The following is a 21,776-nucleotide window of genomic DNA, read 5'->3' as shown; positions in this document are numbered from 1 at the left end:
TGGGTTCAATAATAAGCATGTGGTTAGGGTTGTGGAGCAGAGAATCAACATTCACTTCCAGGTTTCCCATGGGAAATTAACAGACGTGCCCCCTGTCAAAGTTCTCTGTTTTGTTGGACCAGCTCTGTTGACTCATCCTGCCGTAATTATTTAGGCCTTTATAGGTCGCCTTACTAATGAACATAACTATGGGTCATATAGTACAGCAGCCTGTACGGACACAGAAGACCTGGGGCTTTGTGTTGAAACAACCACAGTGTCCCAATATTATCATCTCCCGAAGATATTCAAATTTGAGTGTGATGTACTGCATCTTTTTCGAGGATCAATATCCTTACTGAAAGTGGTTTTTTTCACATAGTTAGACTGTCAGCAGTTTATCTTTGGTTATAGGGTACTGTATTGTTATTTATTATAGTAGTATTCCATACAGATACAGAAAAACCACAGCTGTGAAAAGCACAGCCTTACTAAAGAAGACCAATATGAGACTTTACATTTAATATTTGTACCTTTAACTTAAAAAAAAAAACTGTGAATTAGAAATATCTTCTTTTTTCCCCCCATTCCACTCTATCCAACATTGTTCTTGCCAACACAAGACTTTATACAACTTTTCTTTACACATAGTCATTCCCAAGACCTGTGTTAAATCAGCAGTTCTCCCTTAATATTTACAAATTTCTAATACTCTTTCTGTACCTTCCTATTCTCCTTTGTGCACTCATACTATATACACTAGAAATTAATATTTCTTTACAGCCTGACATTATTTCCCCAGGGGTTTCACCTTCTCTCATAATAAATGCTCTTGCTCTCTTGTGTGAAAGTGCTCACTGCTGAATAGGAAAATCCAGAGTTAATAGAGCCAGAACCAGAGACACATCCCAATTCCCTTAACTGCATTCGCACCCTTCTGACTTGTGTCGTTGTAATTTGATCTTGGTCCCTGCCACTAAAGGAGCGTGAAAAGACACAGGTAAAGATTAGAGGAAAGACAACAATATTATCCCAAAATAAAAGGAAATGACAGAATGAGACAGCTATGGCTCTGTTATGAATCTTAAATGAGAGACTTGAAACGGCGTTCTTGATTGACCCAAAACGACTTGTGGGTCAAGCGAGGATCGAGGAGCGATCACGAGTGGGATCTCTGGTGGCCCGGAGAGACTGGGACTAAGTTGAGTTTTGTGAAACAGGCTTAAACTAGAATGAACACACTGCGGTTGTATGCCTTCGCCAACCAGTGCAGTTTCTACATGCTTTTCTTTCCAGATTCATATAAGCTCAATTTGACCTTTGACCTTTGACCTTTGAACACTGAATTGTAACGACTTTATCTTTGAGTCCAATGGAATATTTGTACCACGTTAACCCGATCTTAAGATATCATGTTCAAGAAAAACATAAACATACTTTGTAAGGCCTCCATGACCTTGACCTTAGGCTACAAAAATGAGATTCAAATTCAAGTGAATGTTTGTGCCACATGTAATAGAATTGCCTCAAGGAGTTCCACAGATATCGCATTCACAAGCCAACACATTTGCTTTGTGAGGTCACAGTGACCTTTGACCTTTGGCCACAAAATGTGTCCATTTTTGCCTTTAGCAGGAGGTAGCTAGCTATGTCTCAGGCACACAGCAACTTTCTGATGCAGCGGCTGCTCGATTCTGATTGGCTTGAGCGGTGTGTGGTTTTTTTTTATTAAAAGATTGGCATTAGAAGAAAAAAAAGATTGGCATCCAGGGACACTTTCGATATGCAGTGATTAATAACATCTAGAAAACATATTTAATTTAATAATTTTATTTTTATTGTCACATTGTCCCCCCTTTTCCCTTACAGTTTCCCCACCCCCCCGGGAGCCCCCTGGTGACCCCCACTTTGAAAAGCAGTGGTCTAAGTGAATGTTTGTGCCACATGTAATGAAATTCCCTTCGGGCATTCCTGATATATTCTGTTCAATATAATGCAAGGTCATGTGAACTTGACCTTTTGGCCTTTGACCACCAAAATCTAATCAGGTTATCCTTGAGTCCAAGTGAATATTTGTACCAGATTTGAAGAAATTCCCTCAAGGCGAGAATGAGACAGACGGATGGACGGACAACCCCGAAAACATAAAGTCTCCGGCCACTGGCTGCTGCTGGTGCAGAGGCATTCAAAAACAGAAGAGCACAGAAACAAATGAATTCATGACTTCCATACAAACACACACTCACAAACTCACACTGGTAATTTGTAAGTTCAGGAAGTAATGGTGGGTGTTGTTTGTGCCTCTGGTAACAGAGTAAAATCTTAACTATATGAGATGCTCATGCTTATGGAAACTGTTGTTGAGAACATTAATGGCTTTGTTAAGTGTGCATCTGGCAGAGGAACAGTGGCATTGGAAATCCCATTAATCAGAGTGCTGGTTACAGTGCTGGAATTTGCAAGTTACCCTGTGCAGCCCTTTAAATGCTGTCTACACCCAGAAGCCCAATTACATTTCTCATGAATAATTCATACATTCAGCCCCGCTATTATACCAGCCACACTGACTGTGTGTCTGTGTGTGTTAAGGTCACTGTTGTTTTCAAAGACAAGTAAGTAAACCCCCAAATTACCACAAATAAGCAGCACAAGCAAGGGAAGGTGCTTAAACATTTAGTTGTGTGACGCCAGAGCTTTTTTTAGAATGATCTTTTGTTGAGAAACCTTTCCTTCTCATTTGCCTTTATCCAAGAAATTAGCAAACCTTTTAAAAATAGCAAACCTAAGCATCCTCTTCTGAAAATGAAATAAAAGCAGATGCGGCGTGAAGCTGAATTAAGAATCATAATTTTTTTATGCACCGCAATATAATGATTATCAGCATGTTAAAAAACTGCTGATTCTAAGTAACAAACCCATAATAGAGGCTGGTAATTATTGGGACAGCTTTACAAAAGACTTTAAGGGTGATTAATTGATGCCACTCATTGGGCCTCCAGGGAGGAGGCATGAAGGTTCACCAGTAGACAAGCTGTTACCTGCATATTTACAAATCCCCTGATAACTGTGAGAGCTGCACTCAGACCCATTTGAAGCCAGTGATTACATGTAGAATAATGCTGAGGCTCCAATTAAAAACTTTTCATGCCGTCTCTGTGAGGTGTTTATTTCTGTTAATCACTGGAAAATAAAGAAAGAGAAGCAAGAAGAGTGTTTTTTTTTTGGTTTTTTTACAGAAAGTGCAGTGTCAGTTGGCGCGTCGAGAAAAGACATATTCATCCCAGCACGTAATGAGAATCCCAGACCTATTCATAGAAAAATAAGTAAAAAAAATTGGCACTTTCAAAGTTTTGCACATACAGTGTGGATCAAAAACAAATTCATGCACATAATCAAACGGCTTTTTCTGAAACCACTGGTCTTTTTTATTCATCGATAAAAAATATACACCAGGGAAAATAGGCTTAATTTCTTCCATCTTCCTCATCATATTCCTCTGTTGCCGTATTTATTTATTTCCACTCAGAAAAGATACAGTCCTCTCACCGCCTTCAGTCCAGTGGAAAAAAAATGCATACTGAAATATAAATTTCCATATTTACAGATATCAGCAGGATTAGAGTGAGAAACAATTGAGGGGTGGGGAGTTAGTTCTAATCATGAACGTGTCACTCATCAGTGTTACCAAGGACTCCTCTTCAGTGTCACTCTCAATGTCCTTGTACCTACTTTCCACTTCTGTCTTGGTTACAGCTCAGAAGAATTTCTTGCAGCCCTTATCCACTGCAGCAACTTTAATAAAATGTCATGTGTAGCCATTATCATGAGCTCTGCTTCCTGTTCTCTGCCTGATTAGAGGCCGAGTGATGTGGGACAAAACAACATGAAACTGACTTCCAATGACTGTGGTTAGTTGGGCAGGTTTACTGTCAAGAGTGATGACAACAGAAACAACCATTATGGCAACTGTATCGACCCGGGAATAGAATTGTCCAGATCTGAAATTGATGCAAGAAAGCAAAGTGAAAACTGAACAAAATTTTGTACAATTTTCTTAAAAAAGAAAAAAGTGTGTAAAATACAAAGAAATGCTAGTAGCAAAGCTTCAATGCTGCCAGAAATATTTTGTCTGTAGTTTTGAATTAAAGTTGGAGACTGTCAATAGAATGTTTCGGAAAAGACAATTACAAAGTACAACAGTCTTGTCTAAACAATTCCTGCAATCAGATTAAACACATTGTTGACACATTGACAAACATGTTACCAAGAGATGGGAGACAATCTGTCACACTTGATCATGAGGTCAATTAAAAATATCCTATGTTTTTTGCTATCATTAAAATCAGTAACAGGTGGTAATTGAGAGCAAACCCAATGGGCTCATCAGGTTCTACTGACACCTTGTCAAGTATTTATAGCAAAGCTGTGATAATTGTTGTTATGTTGCCTGGTGATAATCGGCCAGTGGATGAATTGAAGGATTAAAACCAGTTAAAAACAGAAAGGTTTTAGAACGTGGGTAATTCAGAGATTGATGCCTTCAAAGTCCTCTTGACATATTGTGCTTTGTCAATATTTATTTCCTGTGTGTTATATATAGGTTTTTGTGCATGTAAAAGGTCGGCAGAGACAATATGAGTAAAGTGATGTGTTTTATGAACATGAGAACATGTAAAGTATTTCAAAATACAACCCAAATTTGAATTATGAACCTGAATATAAGCATAACATGTCTCCTTAAAATTGGGGGAAAACAATTAACATTTAGCATTTATGATAGCTTCGGATGAGTTAAGTTTGTGCAGTGGCTAGAGTTGGTTCTAGGTTTTGACTCAGATCATGATCATGAAACTGAAATGTGGATTAGCTAATTAGCATTACCCAGGAAGCTGATGCTTCAGGGTCCTATTCACACTATGTGCAGGTAAACATATTGGAGGAACTGAAATTCTAATTAAGTTTGACTTTAAAGAATTAGTTAATAATAATAATAATAATATAATAATAAAAAAACAATTATTAGGGGTAGGGCCTGTAACTTACTTTGAGTGCACCTGTCAGTAAGACCATCAGCTTTCTCTTTGTTTATAGACATCACATATATCCCAGCCAGCCTCATGATTGTTTTAATAATTTGCAAAACAAATCAATAAAACTTAATTTTCCCAATAAATCAACCAAGTGCAGACTCACACCCTGGGTCATCGTGCTCCAAACCAGTTTGCTGTGGCCAGTCGAGATGTGCAAGGTTTCTAAATGACTGGAGTGTCAGCCACAGCTAAGATAAAGAGCAGGATCCTTTGGGTTTAGGACTAGCTGTACTTTTCACACTCACCTAACAAGCAGAGCAGAGGGAGAAAAGTGTATGCAAATTGACTTTTCATTTTAAAACACTTGTCTTCTGTCGTTTAGCATTCTGTCCCTCATCGCAGCACTCAAGCAAGAGTATTATCCCGGTTTCCCCTCAGCCAGTGTGTGCTCTTCTCTGCTGTTGGATCGAAATGGCTTATCCACAGATTAAACACAATACCACAGTTCCTGATGGCCAGCCTTTTGCAGCAGTAATTTTGCGTCCTCGCACTTTAAATGGCACAAGTAAAAGTAATTTACTCCAAACAGTTAAAAAAAGAACTTTTGGATGATTTCTTCAGGATTCTGGGTTAGCTTGGCCTGCAGCCAGCTATTCTCCCGCTACTTGTTCCAGCGTTTCCCTCTCTGGGTTCCAGTCCTCAAAGTCGGCATAGTTTAGTTCGGGCACTCCCGCTGTCAGGCCCAAAGAGCTGACTGACCCGGCCAAGGAGCCAAGGCCTTCATAGGCGTATGTCTGAAGTGAATCATACGGTGGGCCCCGCGTGTTAGAGTCCGCTTCAGCCACCTTTTGCTGGAGGATCTGCTGAATTATGTCGTGACCATCCAGTAGAAGCGAAGGTGCTGATTGGCTGAGCTCTCGAGGAATGCAGTCAATGATAAACCAGGCATGTTCGGACTCTGGGCTGTAGTTCCCATAATCTACCTGCTGAGCTCTCCTCCTCCTCACCACCACAGACCCCTCCTCGTCATCCTCGACCTCGTCGTCCTCTCTGCATAGGCTTGGTCTTTGGCCGAGGTAGGCGTGGAACTTCCGGTGGGACTCAGAGACTTTGGGGTTTCGAAGGGCAGCAATGTCAAACGCCTCAGTGTCCTCCTCCCCGCCTCCTTCGTCGTCGTAGGTCACCACGTTTTCTCTGATGTCCTCTTCAGACAGAATCAAGGGTTCTTTGCTCGCCTTTTTATTTCGTAGCTGTGTGAACAGTATCACTATGGCTGGGGAAAAGGAAAAGGGAAAGGGAAAAAGAAAGGATAAAAGGAAAAAGTTGACATACAGAGAATATTAGAGAAAACCAGGGACATTCAATAACAGTATAATACAAATTAATGCAAAAATATTAGAGGATTAAGACGCACTTCATAATACTTGTGAATGAACCATGTGCTTCATTCCTTTTAAGGAGATTATTTAAGAGAATGTATCATAGTCTACCAAGTGTTCAGTCTAGGCCAGGCTGTGTAGAGAGCGAGAATAAGCTTTCATGTTTAGTGACAAAAATGTAGAAGAGAACAAGAACAGCTCCACTTTTAACATGAAAAGATTGATGACTACAAAATAGAACAATGAAGGTGGCTAGAAGGTAAAATGAAGTATTTTAACAAAAGCACTGAGTCAGATTTTTTGCTCTGTTTAGTAAAATATTAAATAATAATACCTCTTTGGGTCTTAAACAAAAATGACATGAAGCCACGTAAGAGGTTTATTCGATCTCTCTTCAGCCGTCATTTCAGCACCGTGAATATTCTACCACCTTCACCTCTGCACCATCTCAATTTCTCAACTGAATTCCAAAGTCTGGGGGCCACATCCTTCTCAGGTCGGAGGTCGAACTGAAATGAGATGGCCTGTTCTATGGAGGATTCCCTCTATGTGTCCCCAGCTGCCCTCTCAAACGCCAGAAGAAATGTAAAGTACTTCAAGCTCATGGATACAGCATCAACATCCCTGGATCGCAGATTTAGTCCTTCTGCAGTCAAACACATGTGTTGAGGCTTTTGTTTCCGGAATGAAGTCTGGTTGACCCTCCATCATGCTATGTGCACGGATGTAGCGAAACAATGAGGAGTCTGCCTTTGCGCCTTTTCAGGATGTAGTGGATTTTCTTAAAGACAACCAGGGAGAGCACTTGAGAACCATGTTGCCAGAGATCACCCAACAAACGAAACCCTCACTGTCCCTGTAACATCCTGCAGCTCTAAATGGTCATTTTCATTTTTTTTAAATAAAAAGGGAACCTGGATCCGATGGCAGATGAATTCATTAAGTGCACGGCTGAGTAACACTTTCCTGCTGAATGAAAAATTCTGTTTACTATTTAGCAGCTGTGTGTTGATGGTTAAATGGTAAATGATCTTTATTTATATAGAGCTTTTCTAGTCTTGAGAACCACTCAAAGTACTTGACAGTTCCATTCACCCATTCGTAAAGTGTATCTATGCACTTTTTTCTATGAGGGGCCATTCAGGGTTCAGCATCTTGCATGTAAATGGGGAAGAGTGGGATTAAACCACTGACCTTCTGGTTGGAGGACTAACGCTCTACCGCTCAACCAAGGTTAATTGACAATTTGACTGTCTACTTGTATGCTTTCGTTGCGTGTGTAATAACATAACTTGTTTGGCTTGTAGAATATAGCTAACTGTTATGTTGTTATTGTTGTTTGGCCTGTGGCCCACACTATTGTACTGTGTTTTTTTTTAAGTGTATTATAAGAGCGGAGAGCCACAGTGGTGTCAGATTGGTTTCCATCACTTGACCTATGATTTATGTTCATGTGAGCCTTTTTACTTGGCGGCATTGGTTATTTCCGTGTATTTCATGGTGTGTATCATTAGTTAAAGTCTAAACTTCAATAACTTCTGTTAGGTTTGGTAGTGATCAAATAATGAGTGGAGCTGTCCATTGTGCTGAAAGTTACATCATGATTTAGTGACTTCCAACACCTTCAGTTTCGATCTGTGGCGACTGTGGTGTCGTATTTGTGGTGCGCAGGTGGCCCATGATATATCTTCATGTGAATCTATTTTGGCAGCATTGCTTGTTACTTTGGGGGAGGCTGTGGCTCAGGGGTTAGAGTGGTCGTCCTCCAGTCTTGACTTGTCCGCATGCTGAAGTGTCCTTGGATACTGAACCCCAAATTGCCCCTTCTCATAGAGAAAGTGCTGCACATACAGTCGATGCACTGAATGAATGTGTGTGTGTGAATGGGTGAATGTAAAACTGTACTGTGAAGCACATTGAGTGGTTATCAAGACTGGAAAAGCTCTATATAAATACAGATTACTCATTCATTTCATTTACTTTAGTTAAACCTTGTTTAAACCCCGTAAACATTTTGTGTGTGTGTTCGTCGGCCCCCCTGTAATGTACTATTGTGCTGAAATGCGTAAGTTTGATAACTTTTTCAAAGACGAATAGCATCGAATTTTGTAGGCTATGGTTTTTGCAGAAGGGTTAAATCCTTGGGGCATTCAACTGTTTTGAGCATCCACCGGCAGAAACATATATCGGCGCCTATGGTTGCATTCTTCTTTAAGCTGCTTCACTTGCTGCAGCTTGGCTCTTTATCAGAAGCTCGCAACCCTGGGATATAGGTTGGCTGGAGAAGCATCCGCCCATAGGATCACTGATGATTCAGCAACGGAAGGAGGCATTTCTTTGCCGCATATGAAGGAGCCTCCTATCACACCCTCAGATCAGAAGCCTCTCATGAGAAGCCCCCATCTCATGCTCCGTTTCTTATCACTATCACCAGTGTCTGGGGTTGTTTCCTTACTATTCCAAGCAACTAATTCATAGTTCTACTTTCCACAGTGTTCTACTTCCTGTTGAGCTGTAAGGGCCAAGTAAGCATGGTACCTGAGGTAATATGTTTTTAAGCATGAAATGGAGAGTGGAAAATACAGTTTCCACCAGTACTTTTGGAAGTGTTTCATTGTATACATTGTGTATAACAAAAAAATATAATTTTTCAAAAAGTCACTTCACTGTCAAGTGGTTGTATATGTTGGAAGATGAAGGAAACCCTCCAGACAGGGACTATAATTGAATAATAATAATATAATTGAAGCCTTAACTATAAACATTTAACTTATGACTTTAAAAGAAAAGTGGTGAGAATTTCAAAATCTTCTCAAAGAGAGGAGGAGGGTAGCACAGCATATCTGTGGCACATTCCAAGCCAACTGGGGAATGAATGATGAGAATATCACACCAGTTTAAGACTTGAAAAGATGCAGGTAAAGCAAAACCAAACAACTGAATCATCCGAGTGGGGTTCCCTTTGGTAGATGGACTGAACATCTGACAAATCCTCAACTAACAAGGAGCCTGCACTTTCCAAGAACCATTCAACACATCAAGATCTCTCACACCCTCAAGACAGGAACCCCACTGAGATGCGTGAAGTCATCCTCATCATCACACATGAAACCTATAAGGGACATCAGTGAAAGAGCGAGGACCCTGGACCAGAAACTGGATCAACATTAGAAACAGACAACATGAATCTATGACCACCTAACCCAAACCACTCACAGCAGCCATTGATCAGGGGTCGAGCCATCAAACGGAAATCAGTGTTTTTTTGGAGAAAGGCCATTTATATCCAATGCAGTGGACTACAGAGACAGCAGGTACAAACTGCTGCCCCAAAACCTGTCCATCTGTTACATCACGGCTGAAGTTACATACATACACAGATCACACTATGAACCAACTCCTTGACCACAGATCAAAACACAATTGTGTTCATGCAGCTGAAAGACTTTTTTGTTACATACCTAATGAGGTGTTTAGTTTATATAGAAATGAAAGCTTCACTCTGTAGCTGGTTTATTGATCTTATCATCTATCATTTTTCCAGAACTTTTCTTTATAGTCAGTTATTGGACAAATTGTATTTACCCTCAGAACAGTGCTGCAAAGCTGGATACAAATAGATGGAACCACCAATACTTCCAGTTGTGGTAATGGACTAATGTTGTACTATTGGAACTGGAATCCATTGGCCATGTTGTGGGTGAGGCATGTGGTACATGACATATGCAACCACTAACTTACCTAATAATATGACGATACACAGCAGTATGGCAACAAAGGCCCCGGTGCTGAGACCAGCTGAGGACAGGAAGGCCTGGGCCTGACAGATGTTGTGGCTGTTGCGACCCCTGGTGTTCCCCTGACAAACACACACCCTGAGGGAGAGTGTAGTGGTGCTGCTTAGAGGAGGCTCGCCGCCATCGGCCACCACCACCAACAGGCTGAAGAACTCCGGGTCTCTGTCCTGGCTGAAACCTTCACGCCGACGAGACACTATACTGGCAGTGTTGTCTGTAGCAGGCAGGCGGGCAAGGAAAGAAGGTGTATGAAAGATGATGGTGAGATGGATGAAGGAAGAAAGATAAGAGAATGATAGAAGAGAGGTTGAATGATGTGAGAGAGAAGGGAGAAAGGTGGATTAAAAAAGAAACTTAGGCAAGTACATTAGTTGAATCAGAAAGCTGAGTAAAAATAGAAACCATAATCACGGACCACTCCACATGATTTTGTAGAGCACAGTAGGAGCAGGGCACATAATTGACTTTAATGACTAAAATGGGGTATTTCAGACATACAATTGAAGAAATGCAGCATACATCAAAATTCCTAAGTACAAAGGTGCTTATTATCAGTAACCATTTCAAATTATGAGCATTTAATACAATTGTAGTTATTTTTAGCCAAAGAAGATGAAAATGGTTAACTTAAAAATTTGACTAATAACAATATTAATAATTGATTATCTCTATCAAAGAATCAAGAGTAATTCGATACAATCTCTGACGACAGATGCAGTCGTCCTGGGAACAAATGCTAATCTTTGGAGAGATGTTCTGCCATCAGGGGTGTTTCTTTAATGCTGCTCTTTGCTGGAGGGCTTTTGTTGCTCTATACTGGGAAATTCCTCTCCTTTAACATCTCTTGTCACTGAAGGTCCTCTTCTCATTTTGTATCAGGGTAAACAAACCTGTTGTTGCTAGGTTTGGCCAGGTTTGCACCAGACATGCTCAATTATTTTGGCTGCATCTGAACCTAGTGTCCTAAGTGAAGTTTAATCTTACAGTTTGGTGCAGTTTTGTCCTCCTGGTGTCAGAATCACCTGAATGTCTGTTTTACGATGCAAAGTTGAATAAATGATGAATTACGTGGGATGTGCCTATGCCTCCTAACCACGGCTTCATGTGTGTTTCGGCTCATGTTCAGTTGCGTACTGATGCTCGTGTACTTCAATCTCTTTGAAGTTGCTCGGGCAGTTCCTCAATATGTGGAGTCATGGTGCATTAGACGCAGCCCAGGCCAAAGATGAAGTAACTGGCGTTATTTAAAAGTGGCTTGCCACAAATCCAGAACTGTGACCTAGCCTGGAATGAGCCCTTTGTGATGCCGTATAAATATATATAGGGCTAGAACTCATTGAAATCACTCATGTTCTATGTATGCAGATGATGTAAACAGAGGATACACAGCTTGAACAATGGTAGAGATGCAATTTATTTCAACCAGCAAATTTGTCAGCGCTGAAAAGGAACTGTAGCAACAGAGAACGCTATAGAAACAAGGAGTGTGTCAGAGCATCTGACGGAAAACCAAGGAAGTGTCCAAGATTTATACAGTATCTGACCAGACACCATTCGTCCAATGCCATTTAAATATCTAATTATATTTTTTGTAAATGTTGATCCCCCTACATCCCATTTATCTAAACTTTGGAGTCAGGATTTATTGAGAATTTTGATCAATGAGTCATATACAACCGGACATGTAAAGTATATATATATCTATATATCTATATCTATGTCTGTTCATGTCATTCTAAATGTCTTCAGGCCTGTTCCACTTGACATTCAATGCAGTGATGCTGGTCATCATGACAATGAATAAATTGAGGCAGTGGTTGAGAGAAGATACACACAACTGTAGAATATGTATTAAGAGTGTATCTTTACAAAGCATTGTACAGCCCAACTGCCCTGGGGAGCTCCCAGCTATGATCAAGCACGCCAGCTAGCAGACAGAGGCATGTGTATATATGTGTTTGCATTTGTGTGGGGAATTTGTAATGTATTCCGGCAGTGCCCGCTGGACTCTGCACATCTTTATATATTCATTTACATAGTGTGTCCTGTTGACTTGCATGGCGCCTCTGGGTGAACACACACACACACACACACACACACACACACACACACACACACACACACACACACACACACACACACACACACACACACACACACACACACACACACACACACACACACACGTAGGCATCTTAATTTATCAAAGGACTTAACTTTTGTCCTCAATTGGATAAGCTGTCCCCAATTCACTGGATTTTAGTCGGAAACAGAAGGATGGAAACACACGTTAAACTTTGATGACTTATGTTTATAACCCTACCCCAGCTGTTGTTTCTGCAGAACGCTGGTCACCTGTTTATTTGAAAGGTTCATTAATATTGAACGTATCCTATGTCTAAATCTCACAGAAATTCAACACTGCACTTCCTTAGGGCCTAACAAGCCCGAATCATAGCCAATAAAATGAACTGTTCTTGAGATATATGAGCCACACACAAACAGACATTTCTGGAAGATATATATTCATTAATGGGGCTTCAGTGTCATAACCAGGATTGTGTTTTTAAATAAAGTTTACGTCAACATTTTAAAGGTAGTCCAGTTACACCGGTAAAGCTCCACGCTATAACAGTCGGCTATGTTATCAATACTTTTCAGAGCAGCAGTCCAAGGATTCTGTGCTAACTTGCAGTTATGTATTTACTCAAACATTTGAACCGTGTTACCTATCAACAATGCAATTATTAAAACCTTAAAACTGCCTGTCATCTTGTTAGATTATCAAACAATTGCATTTGATGTCCCATACTGCAATATTCCACAGTCACATGAAAATAACTGAATTAAAGAAACTGTTGCTTGTATTTATATATCGCTGAAAAAACAACAGTTCAACAATCCTGCCTAAAACCAGTAGGTGTGATGTGGGTCTCTAGTTGTTTATTAATGAGGTAGATGAGACTTTTCATGAGGTGTCATAACTGGGGTCTTCAGGGCCCTGTACAACACTTGATGCTCTCACATGGCTTCTCTCTCTTGAATTCACACTTATTTTCAAACATTTTCTTTGTAATCATCCATATACTGTTCCAAAAAGATCTTTGTTCCTTTTACTATAAATTGCTCAGATAATAGTCCCCCCCGTGTCTCTGAAGTAAATGGTAGAAAAGCTCTGGTATAATTTAATCCGAAAAATGTTCTTCTAATGTAAAAGAAATGTTTTCAGAAAGGTAATTGCTGATCAGAGATGATGCTGAAGCTCCATATCCATTTTGAACCTTTATTGTTGTGATAATTCGTCGACATATGATCAGAACATAGAACAAGATGCAAGCTGTATCCCTCTGTGTCGGCCATGCTGTGAGTGTACAATGCAACAAGGGGTGTGGGAGGTCGGAGACGAGGACGCGCTGACACTCAGGAGAAGATTAAAGGACAAAAACTGAATTAGTAAACCACATATAATTGGCAGAAAGTGGAGCAGAGGTGCACTCTCTCAACAGCAGCATCGATCCTCTCCCGACTGAGAGGTGGTGGGAAGGGGAAGAGAAAGTGGTGATACACGAAGCACAAGTGTGATGACGGGAAACAACTGCAACAGCCCTGGAGAGAGGGGGAGGAGGAAATATGTTCAAATGACAGATGGAGGGAGAGTCAAGAGAGGGAGAAACTGAGGGAGGAGTAAGGGGGAGAGTAGTGTGTGTGTGTGTGTGAAAGAGAAGAATTAAAAAAATGAGTGAAAGGAGGGAAAGAGGAAAGGAGTGAGGCCATTTTAGAAAATGAGATTTGGAGCTAAAAAGCAGGAGAAAGTCGCTGGAGGTAAAATGAGGTTATAAAGCGACAGGATAATAGCAGTGCCCAGTAAACCCACAAAATGATCCATATGGCTTATTAACACGAGCCCTATAATTCGATTCAATTTGATTTATACTCCAGTCTCTGCACAAGAAAAACAGCAGGCGACAGACTGTAATATGTGTGTGTGTAATGGAGGTACAAGCAAAGCTGGTGTAAGCCCACATCACACCATAACAACTAGATAAGAGCTGCTTGTCTCCGTTTTTCATCCAGCGTCAGCTGTTGAGCTTGAAGTCCAGAACATTACAAACCTCATTCAACCGGGACCCTACAGCTTTCCTAAATACCATCAATTCTCAAGTAATGGCTGGCCGAGGATCCTGCCTGCTTCAAATAGCCCATAGCTGCAGATTTTATCAGCAGCCAGCTTGCAATTACCTCTGTTGAGACACATTTCTATAGATCTTTTCTATCCGCTCTGATGTCTGCCATTCGCGAGAGAAGAACATGTAAGTGAGATCAACTAGATCTTTAATTTGGCTTCATTAAGTTCCAGAGGTGACTGTGAAGAGGGCAGGGGTGGAAGGAGGGAAAGAATCGACTGGGACTCCATACATTATAGTTCGATAAATTAACAGCACACGTGTGCACACAGAGATAATGTGAAAAAAGAAGAATGGGACAAGGAGGATGGTGTAACTCATCTTTTGCTTGAACAGAGAATTAGCTTCTTGTCTTTTTACAGTTTTTAGATGTACTAAGCCACTCGTCATACAGTAACAATTATTGCGTTGTTTGCCCCTGGGTAAATGAAATACCATATAGACCTAAGTTAGCACCTTTGTTCGGTAATGCACCTTACTCGCATGTGCTTTAAATAAAACAGCAGATTGTGGCTGTTCACATTTTGGAATTTTAAAATGATCAGTTCAATATTGCAGCGTGTGATCCACAAGGAATCTTAGGGGGGATTGAACAACCATTAGGATTTCTAATGGTGCAATGATGAGAAATGTTTTATTATTAATAAATCAAACTTCACTGTCCAATCTTCAGTCGTATACATTTTGTGCGAGCCGCTCAGGCCTGGTCAGTGCATCTGATCTCCTGCAACGAGCAATTTGTGAAACGTCACTGATCTTGATTTGTGCAGAGGGCTTTTAATCACTTAGTTCACAAGCTCCTTCTTGTCAGAGGTTTCTGTTCTGCAACCTCTCTAATCCATCCAGTAGTTTTAGTGTATTCTTGCTTACAAACAAAATGTAATGTAAACCAAAATGAGGAGTGAAAACATAACCTCCCTGAGGGAAAAAATGCTGCTTGCTAAATGATTCAAAGTATTTCGAGTAAGTAAGTAAGTAAGTCAATAAAGTAGAGTTTAATCATAACAACTGTACTATTTGATCGCAGAACACCTCACAGAGGAACCATAACCTGTATCCTTCCAGCTAACGCTCTGATCTTCCCTGCAGCAGCAACTAACATGTTCAAATCAAAAGAGCCTCAAGGAGTGATAACTGTTGTTACTGTGTATGTTTTTCATCATGAATAAACTATCTTGATTATTTCCGTGACTTCTAAATCCGCTTGTGGGACAACAGAAACAGCTAATAGGACATCGTGACCACATACTAATCTGAGGAATACATCAGCTCTGTAATATTATAGACAGTAAAATGGTAAAATGAGTCAAATGTTCACTGATGACGTACTAAAATAACTGGTTAAGGTAAAGGTAAGATCATTATCTGGTCTATACAGAAATACAGTGACTTGACAAACCCCTGAGTGCCGACCACAAAAGGTAAATGGAATTTGACTCAATCATTCATTTATACATTACATTCTTTTTACACATAATTCAGCAACTGATTACCTTTGCCATCATAATGTAAAACAGCATAACAGGCTATGAAGTTAAGATTTAAGAGTTGTTTCACAGTGGCTATCAAACTCTGCAACAACAAGAGGCACAGGTCTGTCCTCCCCTCAGGTTGCTTTACTTTAAGGGATATATTTTATGGGTTGGTGATGCAAAAGCTTGAAACCGTGATAAACCGAGATCACAGGGCTTTTTCTCATTTTCAGAATTTTTTTTTTGTATGTACCATCACAGTACCGTGAGGAAACCCATGCATGCACAAGGAGAACTTGCAAACTCCTGACCAAACTATGGTTCAAACCCATATTGCTGTAAGGCAATAGTGCTGACCACTGCACCACCGTCCTCCTCACTGTCACATCTGTGACTGTTAAAACATCTGCCAAGAAATAAGGGCGAAGATTCTAATCATCAGTTGTCGATTGCCCAGTCAACTAAGATTCGAGGCGAACCTTTTGGGGTAAAATCCTTCCCCTACATTGCAGTCCTGCCCACTTGGTGAAGAACCGACACACACAGGCAGCTGTGGATGTGAGTATGAGTGAGAAGCAGGATACTGTCTATGAAATCTAGTGTCAGGGGAAAAAAAGGTTTCATTAACATAGTTAGCTTGCATTAGCTCAGAGCGTTAACTTGGCTTGTTTACTCTATTATTGTCTAATATTTTATATGTCTCACCAAACCCTCTTTGAAAATCTGGGAATTCTACATAGCGTTGATTTAATATCGATATAGAAAAAATATTTGCCATCCTCATCCACTTAGTTCTTAGTTTGGTATAGACCTAAGTATATAACTATACACAGCTTAATGGTTTGTATTTATATAGAACTTTTCTAGTCTTGATGACCACTCAAAGCACTTTACAGTAAAGTTTTGCCATTCACCCATTCACACACACATTCATACAGTGCATCTGTTAGCAGCACTTTCTATGAGGGGCAATTCGGGGGTTCAGCATCTTGCCCAGAGACACTTCGGCATGCAGATGGCGAAGACTGGGATCAAACTGCCGACCTTCTGGACGACCGCTCTACCCCTCAGCCACAGCCCAGCTGTGACCTGTGGGTGTCGCTGCACATTGGTACCAGACATATGTTTTTCCAAGTTGTGTCTTTTCAACAGTCTGTAGAGACACAGCAGCTGGACTGCTGTGTTGATTCACACAATGATTCAGGGTGTGTTCTACAAACAGTCTCTTAATTTGGAGACTTTTCCTTTTTTTCCCACTTAAGTTTAATTCTCACCGGTTTGCTGTTGGGCTCTTTCTGCTCCCCACATTAATGACATGCTACTCTGGCTGTACATATATAGTTTTCACACAGAGAAACCAAGAGAGCAAGTACCAGTGACAGTTCCAGTGATGGAAGAAACTAAGATTACTGAAGCTCTGAATTTTGATGTTTCGTTTGGATTGAAAAAAGGCTTGTGTGGATCTGCAGATTTTTTGGGCAACCTCTCTTATTCAAAGAAAAACTCCCCTACAGTGCCAACAGGCTCAACTGAGGTGTAATAAAAGCAGAAGCACAAGATTTAAGGTGTCTGCTGTTTCTCAATTCCTCCTTTGAAGGACATGGTCTACGTCAGAGAACAAAAAGTCTGAACCAAAATAACAGTTTGGTCCAGTTTAACCTTGGCCACTGTTTGAGTCTGCTATATCCTCTTTTCAAAGTGATCAGGATACACGGAATCGAAGGACAGCTTCGGCCTAGAAGGACCCAGCTGTTGGATCCTCTTATAACTGGGAGTTGAAGGATGGATTCTTCTGCAGTATATTGAAGAAACCTGCATTATCGGACAACCTTGTCACACCACAGTGATGCAATCGTCTTCAAATGAACAGTCGAAGGATGTGGCCCCCTGACATGTTTAACTTAACCATGGACATTTTATATTATGTTGGTGTCAGTATCCTCATTGGCAAGTAATCAGCCGCCATGTTGCCTTGGCAGTTCCTTAGGATAACAGACTCACATCTAAATTAATACAGAAAGCCACAAAAATACTCGGAATATTCATACGAACGATATGTATAAATCGTAAAAAGTAAAATCTGATTTTAAAAAACACTTAACATTTGGTGGCTTTCACTTAAACTTAAATATATGAAAGGTTATGAATCACATTGCATAAGAAAATTGGCTCTTTTGGAGGGGGTATACACGTCATTTCTTTCAGTGGTTTTTCTCCCTTATTACATATCTGTCAGTACTGGAATTTTGCAGGAGGCCCACACTAAATGATCTTTTAATACTTGCTGGCTTCCTCCCACAGCAGACAAATGATTACCTGCAAGGTAGCCATCGTGACGGTAGTGTGTATTCTATGAGCACAAGTAAACAACAACAACAACAAATTGCCCACAGTGGTGGCCTCACAGAGTGCTGTCCAACTTCCCTGTCCGAAACTTGTCACCGCGTCTCATTACTGAGATTGTTGTCAACTCTCCCCATTTCTGTGTCTGTTTCAAGTCAAATGCAGAAAGCAACTGCAACAACAACAAACGCAGGCAACTTCCAAAAAGACTGGAGAGAAAAAAAGACGAGGAAGAGAAAGTGAGACATGGATAAAGGGATACAGGGACACTGGGTCAGGGTAAAGACCAAAAGACAGAAGACCAAAGGCCAAAGAACATCATACAACCTGATACACATCCCTGTAAACTAAAGGCCGACCTCTTTATTCAAGACAGATAGAGTGCAAAGCTAAATGGGGAGAGGAAATAAACAGACAACTTCACTTGCTTGGTAACCAAGGCAACGGTGCAGCAGGTTTTCTCCTGGACATTAAAGCAGATCTCAGTAGGCGGGGGGGGGGGGGGGGGGGGGGGGGGGGGGGGGGGGGGGGGGGGGGGGGGGGGGGGGGGGGGGGGTTGCCTGGTACCTGTTCCACCAAAAGCAAAGAGACGAGACTCGGTGGTAATGATGCCAGGAGACTGTGTTTGTACAGGTGGAAGCCACACACAGCCCACACTGCAGGTTTTCTTTTTTGGCAGCAGTAACACTGAGCCATGCTTCATTATGCGGCAATCTCATGCTCCATATGTAAATTACCTGGAGCTGGTGTACTACACAGCATATGCTGTACAGCCACGTGGGAAACACCAGAGCTGCAATAACTATAGTTGCTTTCAGACATGCACTAAACTCTGGGTAATCTCTTGACGTTCTGGGGGCTAAATGTGAGAAAGCCAATGTACAAGTGAGCAGAGGCGGAGCTAGGGGTGGCCTCTGCGGCTGCTGCCCCTAATGTCTTCTCAACAGCCCAGAATCTATTTTTACAGTGTCATAAAGTGGGACTGGTGCTGACAGTGTGTCCAGAGGGAAGAACACTCACTCCAATGTGTTCCTCTGAATGACGAGGATTATCCAGCTGAGCTAGCTGCTCAGCTGGGTTGATGATTCACATGAATTGTACATTTTAGTTAATTTCAGTAATTCATAGAGCAGAACTAGTCAGGATGTCGTGATGTGATATGAATGTACTGTCAGAAATGTTAATGTTAGTGCGAACGCAGCCTAGAAACCAAACTAAGCCTGAAGCAGCAACTATCGCTCAATAGAGCACAAAAGGTGATTTGTGTTCAGTTAACTAAATAAGAAATTTAACTAAATTTCAAGTTCAAAGGAATTCGAACTGATACCGATTGTGTGGTCTGGAGATGTAGAGTGCGACCGCCAATCTCCATTAAAAACAAATGAATCCAAGGTTATATGTAACAAATTAAGGTCCTGTGTCCAAAATATGTGCTCTATTTAACACTAAGTTGTGTGCTTTTTAAAAATAAGTTCCAACTTTGTGTCATTTCTCTCTGACTGGACTGGCGTCTTGTGTGTGCAGAACCAAATGTGTGTATGTCGTTATGCAGTACTACTCCTTACAGTGAATCTTATTAAGTTTATAATACTAGTGATTAAGAGTGAAACTTCAACCGTGATAGTGAGCAAAGATTAAAGATAAAATCTCAAATTGAATGTCATGTTTGCAGTAGTTATACAATTCAGTAAAATTGTATTCTGTGCAAATGAACTATCCCCCAAAAATTGGCTTTAGGTCTCAGTGCTCTGGGCTTAGCCACGGAACTTGTCATCTCCTAGATCCGCCCCTGCACGTGAGAGGTTTCTCCTGCCAAGTAAAATCTCTGGAGAATGGAAAATGAAAGGAAAGGCAAACTCCGGAGAAAGTCCAGACCCAATTGTGCGGACATTCTCCATAGTTCAGAGTAAACCGGGTTTAGGGTAGAGCACTCCACCAGATTGGATTTAGGCTCCTGCAACATTGTCAGACACATATTAAGGATACAAGTCGATGCAGCAGAATGACAGAGATCATACATTTTATTCAAAGTAATCTTTGTCACAACATTACTTACAATTACCCAGAATGCATCATTTAGCAGATTGATCTCTAATTGGTGTGTTAAACCATTAATAGCATAACACCGATCTGCAGTCAGGAAATGCTATCTGACTGTGTGGTCATTAGAGTGATGAAGATCAATCAAGGTAATTTTGTCCATGACAACACTGTCCTGAGACTCAATCAATCATCAATCAAATTTGATTTGTATAGCCCATATTCACAAATCACAATTTGTCTCATAGGGCTTTAACAGGGTGTGACATCCTCTGCCCTTAACCCTCAACAAGAGTAAGGAAAAACTACTAAAAAAACCCTTTCAACAGGGTAAAAAGAAGGTAGAAACCTCAGAGAGAGCCACATGTGAGGGATCCCTCTCCCAGGACGGACAGAAGTGCAATAGATGTCAAGTGTAAAGGAGAACATCAGAAAGATAAAGGTTTTAGCAGCATTGATTAGGGTAAACATTTTGAAGCATAACTGAAGGTCAGACCTTTGTAGGTGTTCTATGGGTCACATGAGGGCAGAAGAGCAAACTCCAAAACACAACCTGTTTTCACCAGAGAAAGTTGCTCTGGCAAACTTCTTAATGTGTCCTATTAACATATCCAACAAACACACAACAGTGCATTAATTTGCATTCAAATCATGTGTCAACCTGATGAATCTATTGTGTGCTTAAGAAAATATTAAGATTCACATTGGTTTATTTTGCAGTCTTGTTCCAAATCCATTGAAATGCATTTCCTAAACACGGTCTCACAGCTGACAATCGGTATCAGAGCAAAAACAAAGCCTCAGTGGCCTCCGTAATTCTTATTAGAATATAGAGCTGGCTGCTTTGCCAAAACAGTGGAGAAGGGGTTTGGTAAGTGAGGGGAATAAGAACCCGACAATGGGCCGCATGGCAGAGTGGCCAGATGGACGCCTCTCCTCCGTGACAGTTTGCAAACAAGCTGAAGGACTGCGAGACAGTGAGAGTCTCTGTATGATGAAACCAAGAGTAAACCGTTCGGCCTTAATCCTATGCATCGTATCCAGAGGGAAATGATGCTTAGAACTGGTTGATCTTCTGTAAGTTCTCCACACAGGTTCTCTGGAGTTCTGTTTTAGCTTTGACATCATAGGTATCGAGTGAAAAATTGTTCCTCTATGTTCACCAGCTAGTTGCTAGCTTTGTGTGTCAGGCATACAATTCAAATTCCCTCCCCCCTAGCCCCACACACAGACATTGTAAACACACACACATAAGACATACCAATTGCCATGCTAAAGCTAAGTTGTCTAGGTTGTCTAACTATGAGCGACAGCTCTGGTAGCAGCACACACACAACCTTTTACGACAATAGTAGAGACTTCTCCCCTCTGGAGTTTCCCGACCGCCAAGACCACGGTCACAGCAAACTGTTTGAACCACCAGCACAGGCGGCTGTCTTAGTCAATGGTTTAAATGGTGTGAGCGTGTAAGAGAGACAATCAAGGAGCAGGAGAGGAGGGGCAATGTCTCTAAATCGTAGACAATGTGGTGGTTTATGAGTTTTAGCATAGA

At 41.0% G+C, this 21,776-nt stretch overlaps 1 protein-coding gene across 1 annotated transcript in view; it reads right to left on the bottom strand.

Moving 5' to 3' along the window:
* Positions 1-5,236: 5,236 nt before the first annotated feature.
* The window catches only part of LOC117777906 (cadherin-18-like), a 147,064-nt gene continuing 130,524 nt past the window's right edge, over positions 5,237-21,776 (bottom strand). The window contains exons 11-12 of the mRNA XM_034613002.1: positions 10,130-10,399; positions 5,237-6,282 (exon numbers count right to left, since the gene is read on the bottom strand). Coding sequence (XP_034468893.1) covers positions 5,660-6,282; positions 10,130-10,399 — 893 coding nt within the window. The 3' untranslated portion in view covers positions 5,237-5,659. The remainder of the gene's footprint in view (positions 6,283-10,129; positions 10,400-21,776) is intronic.

Source organism: Hippoglossus hippoglossus, chromosome 17 (genome assembly GCF_009819705.1).
Source record: "Hippoglossus hippoglossus isolate fHipHip1 chromosome 17, fHipHip1.pri, whole genome shotgun sequence".
In the NCBI taxonomy this organism is placed as follows: domain Eukaryota; kingdom Metazoa; phylum Chordata; class Actinopteri; order Pleuronectiformes; family Pleuronectidae; genus Hippoglossus; species Hippoglossus hippoglossus.
This window is presented reverse-complemented; position numbering and strand designations above follow the sequence as displayed.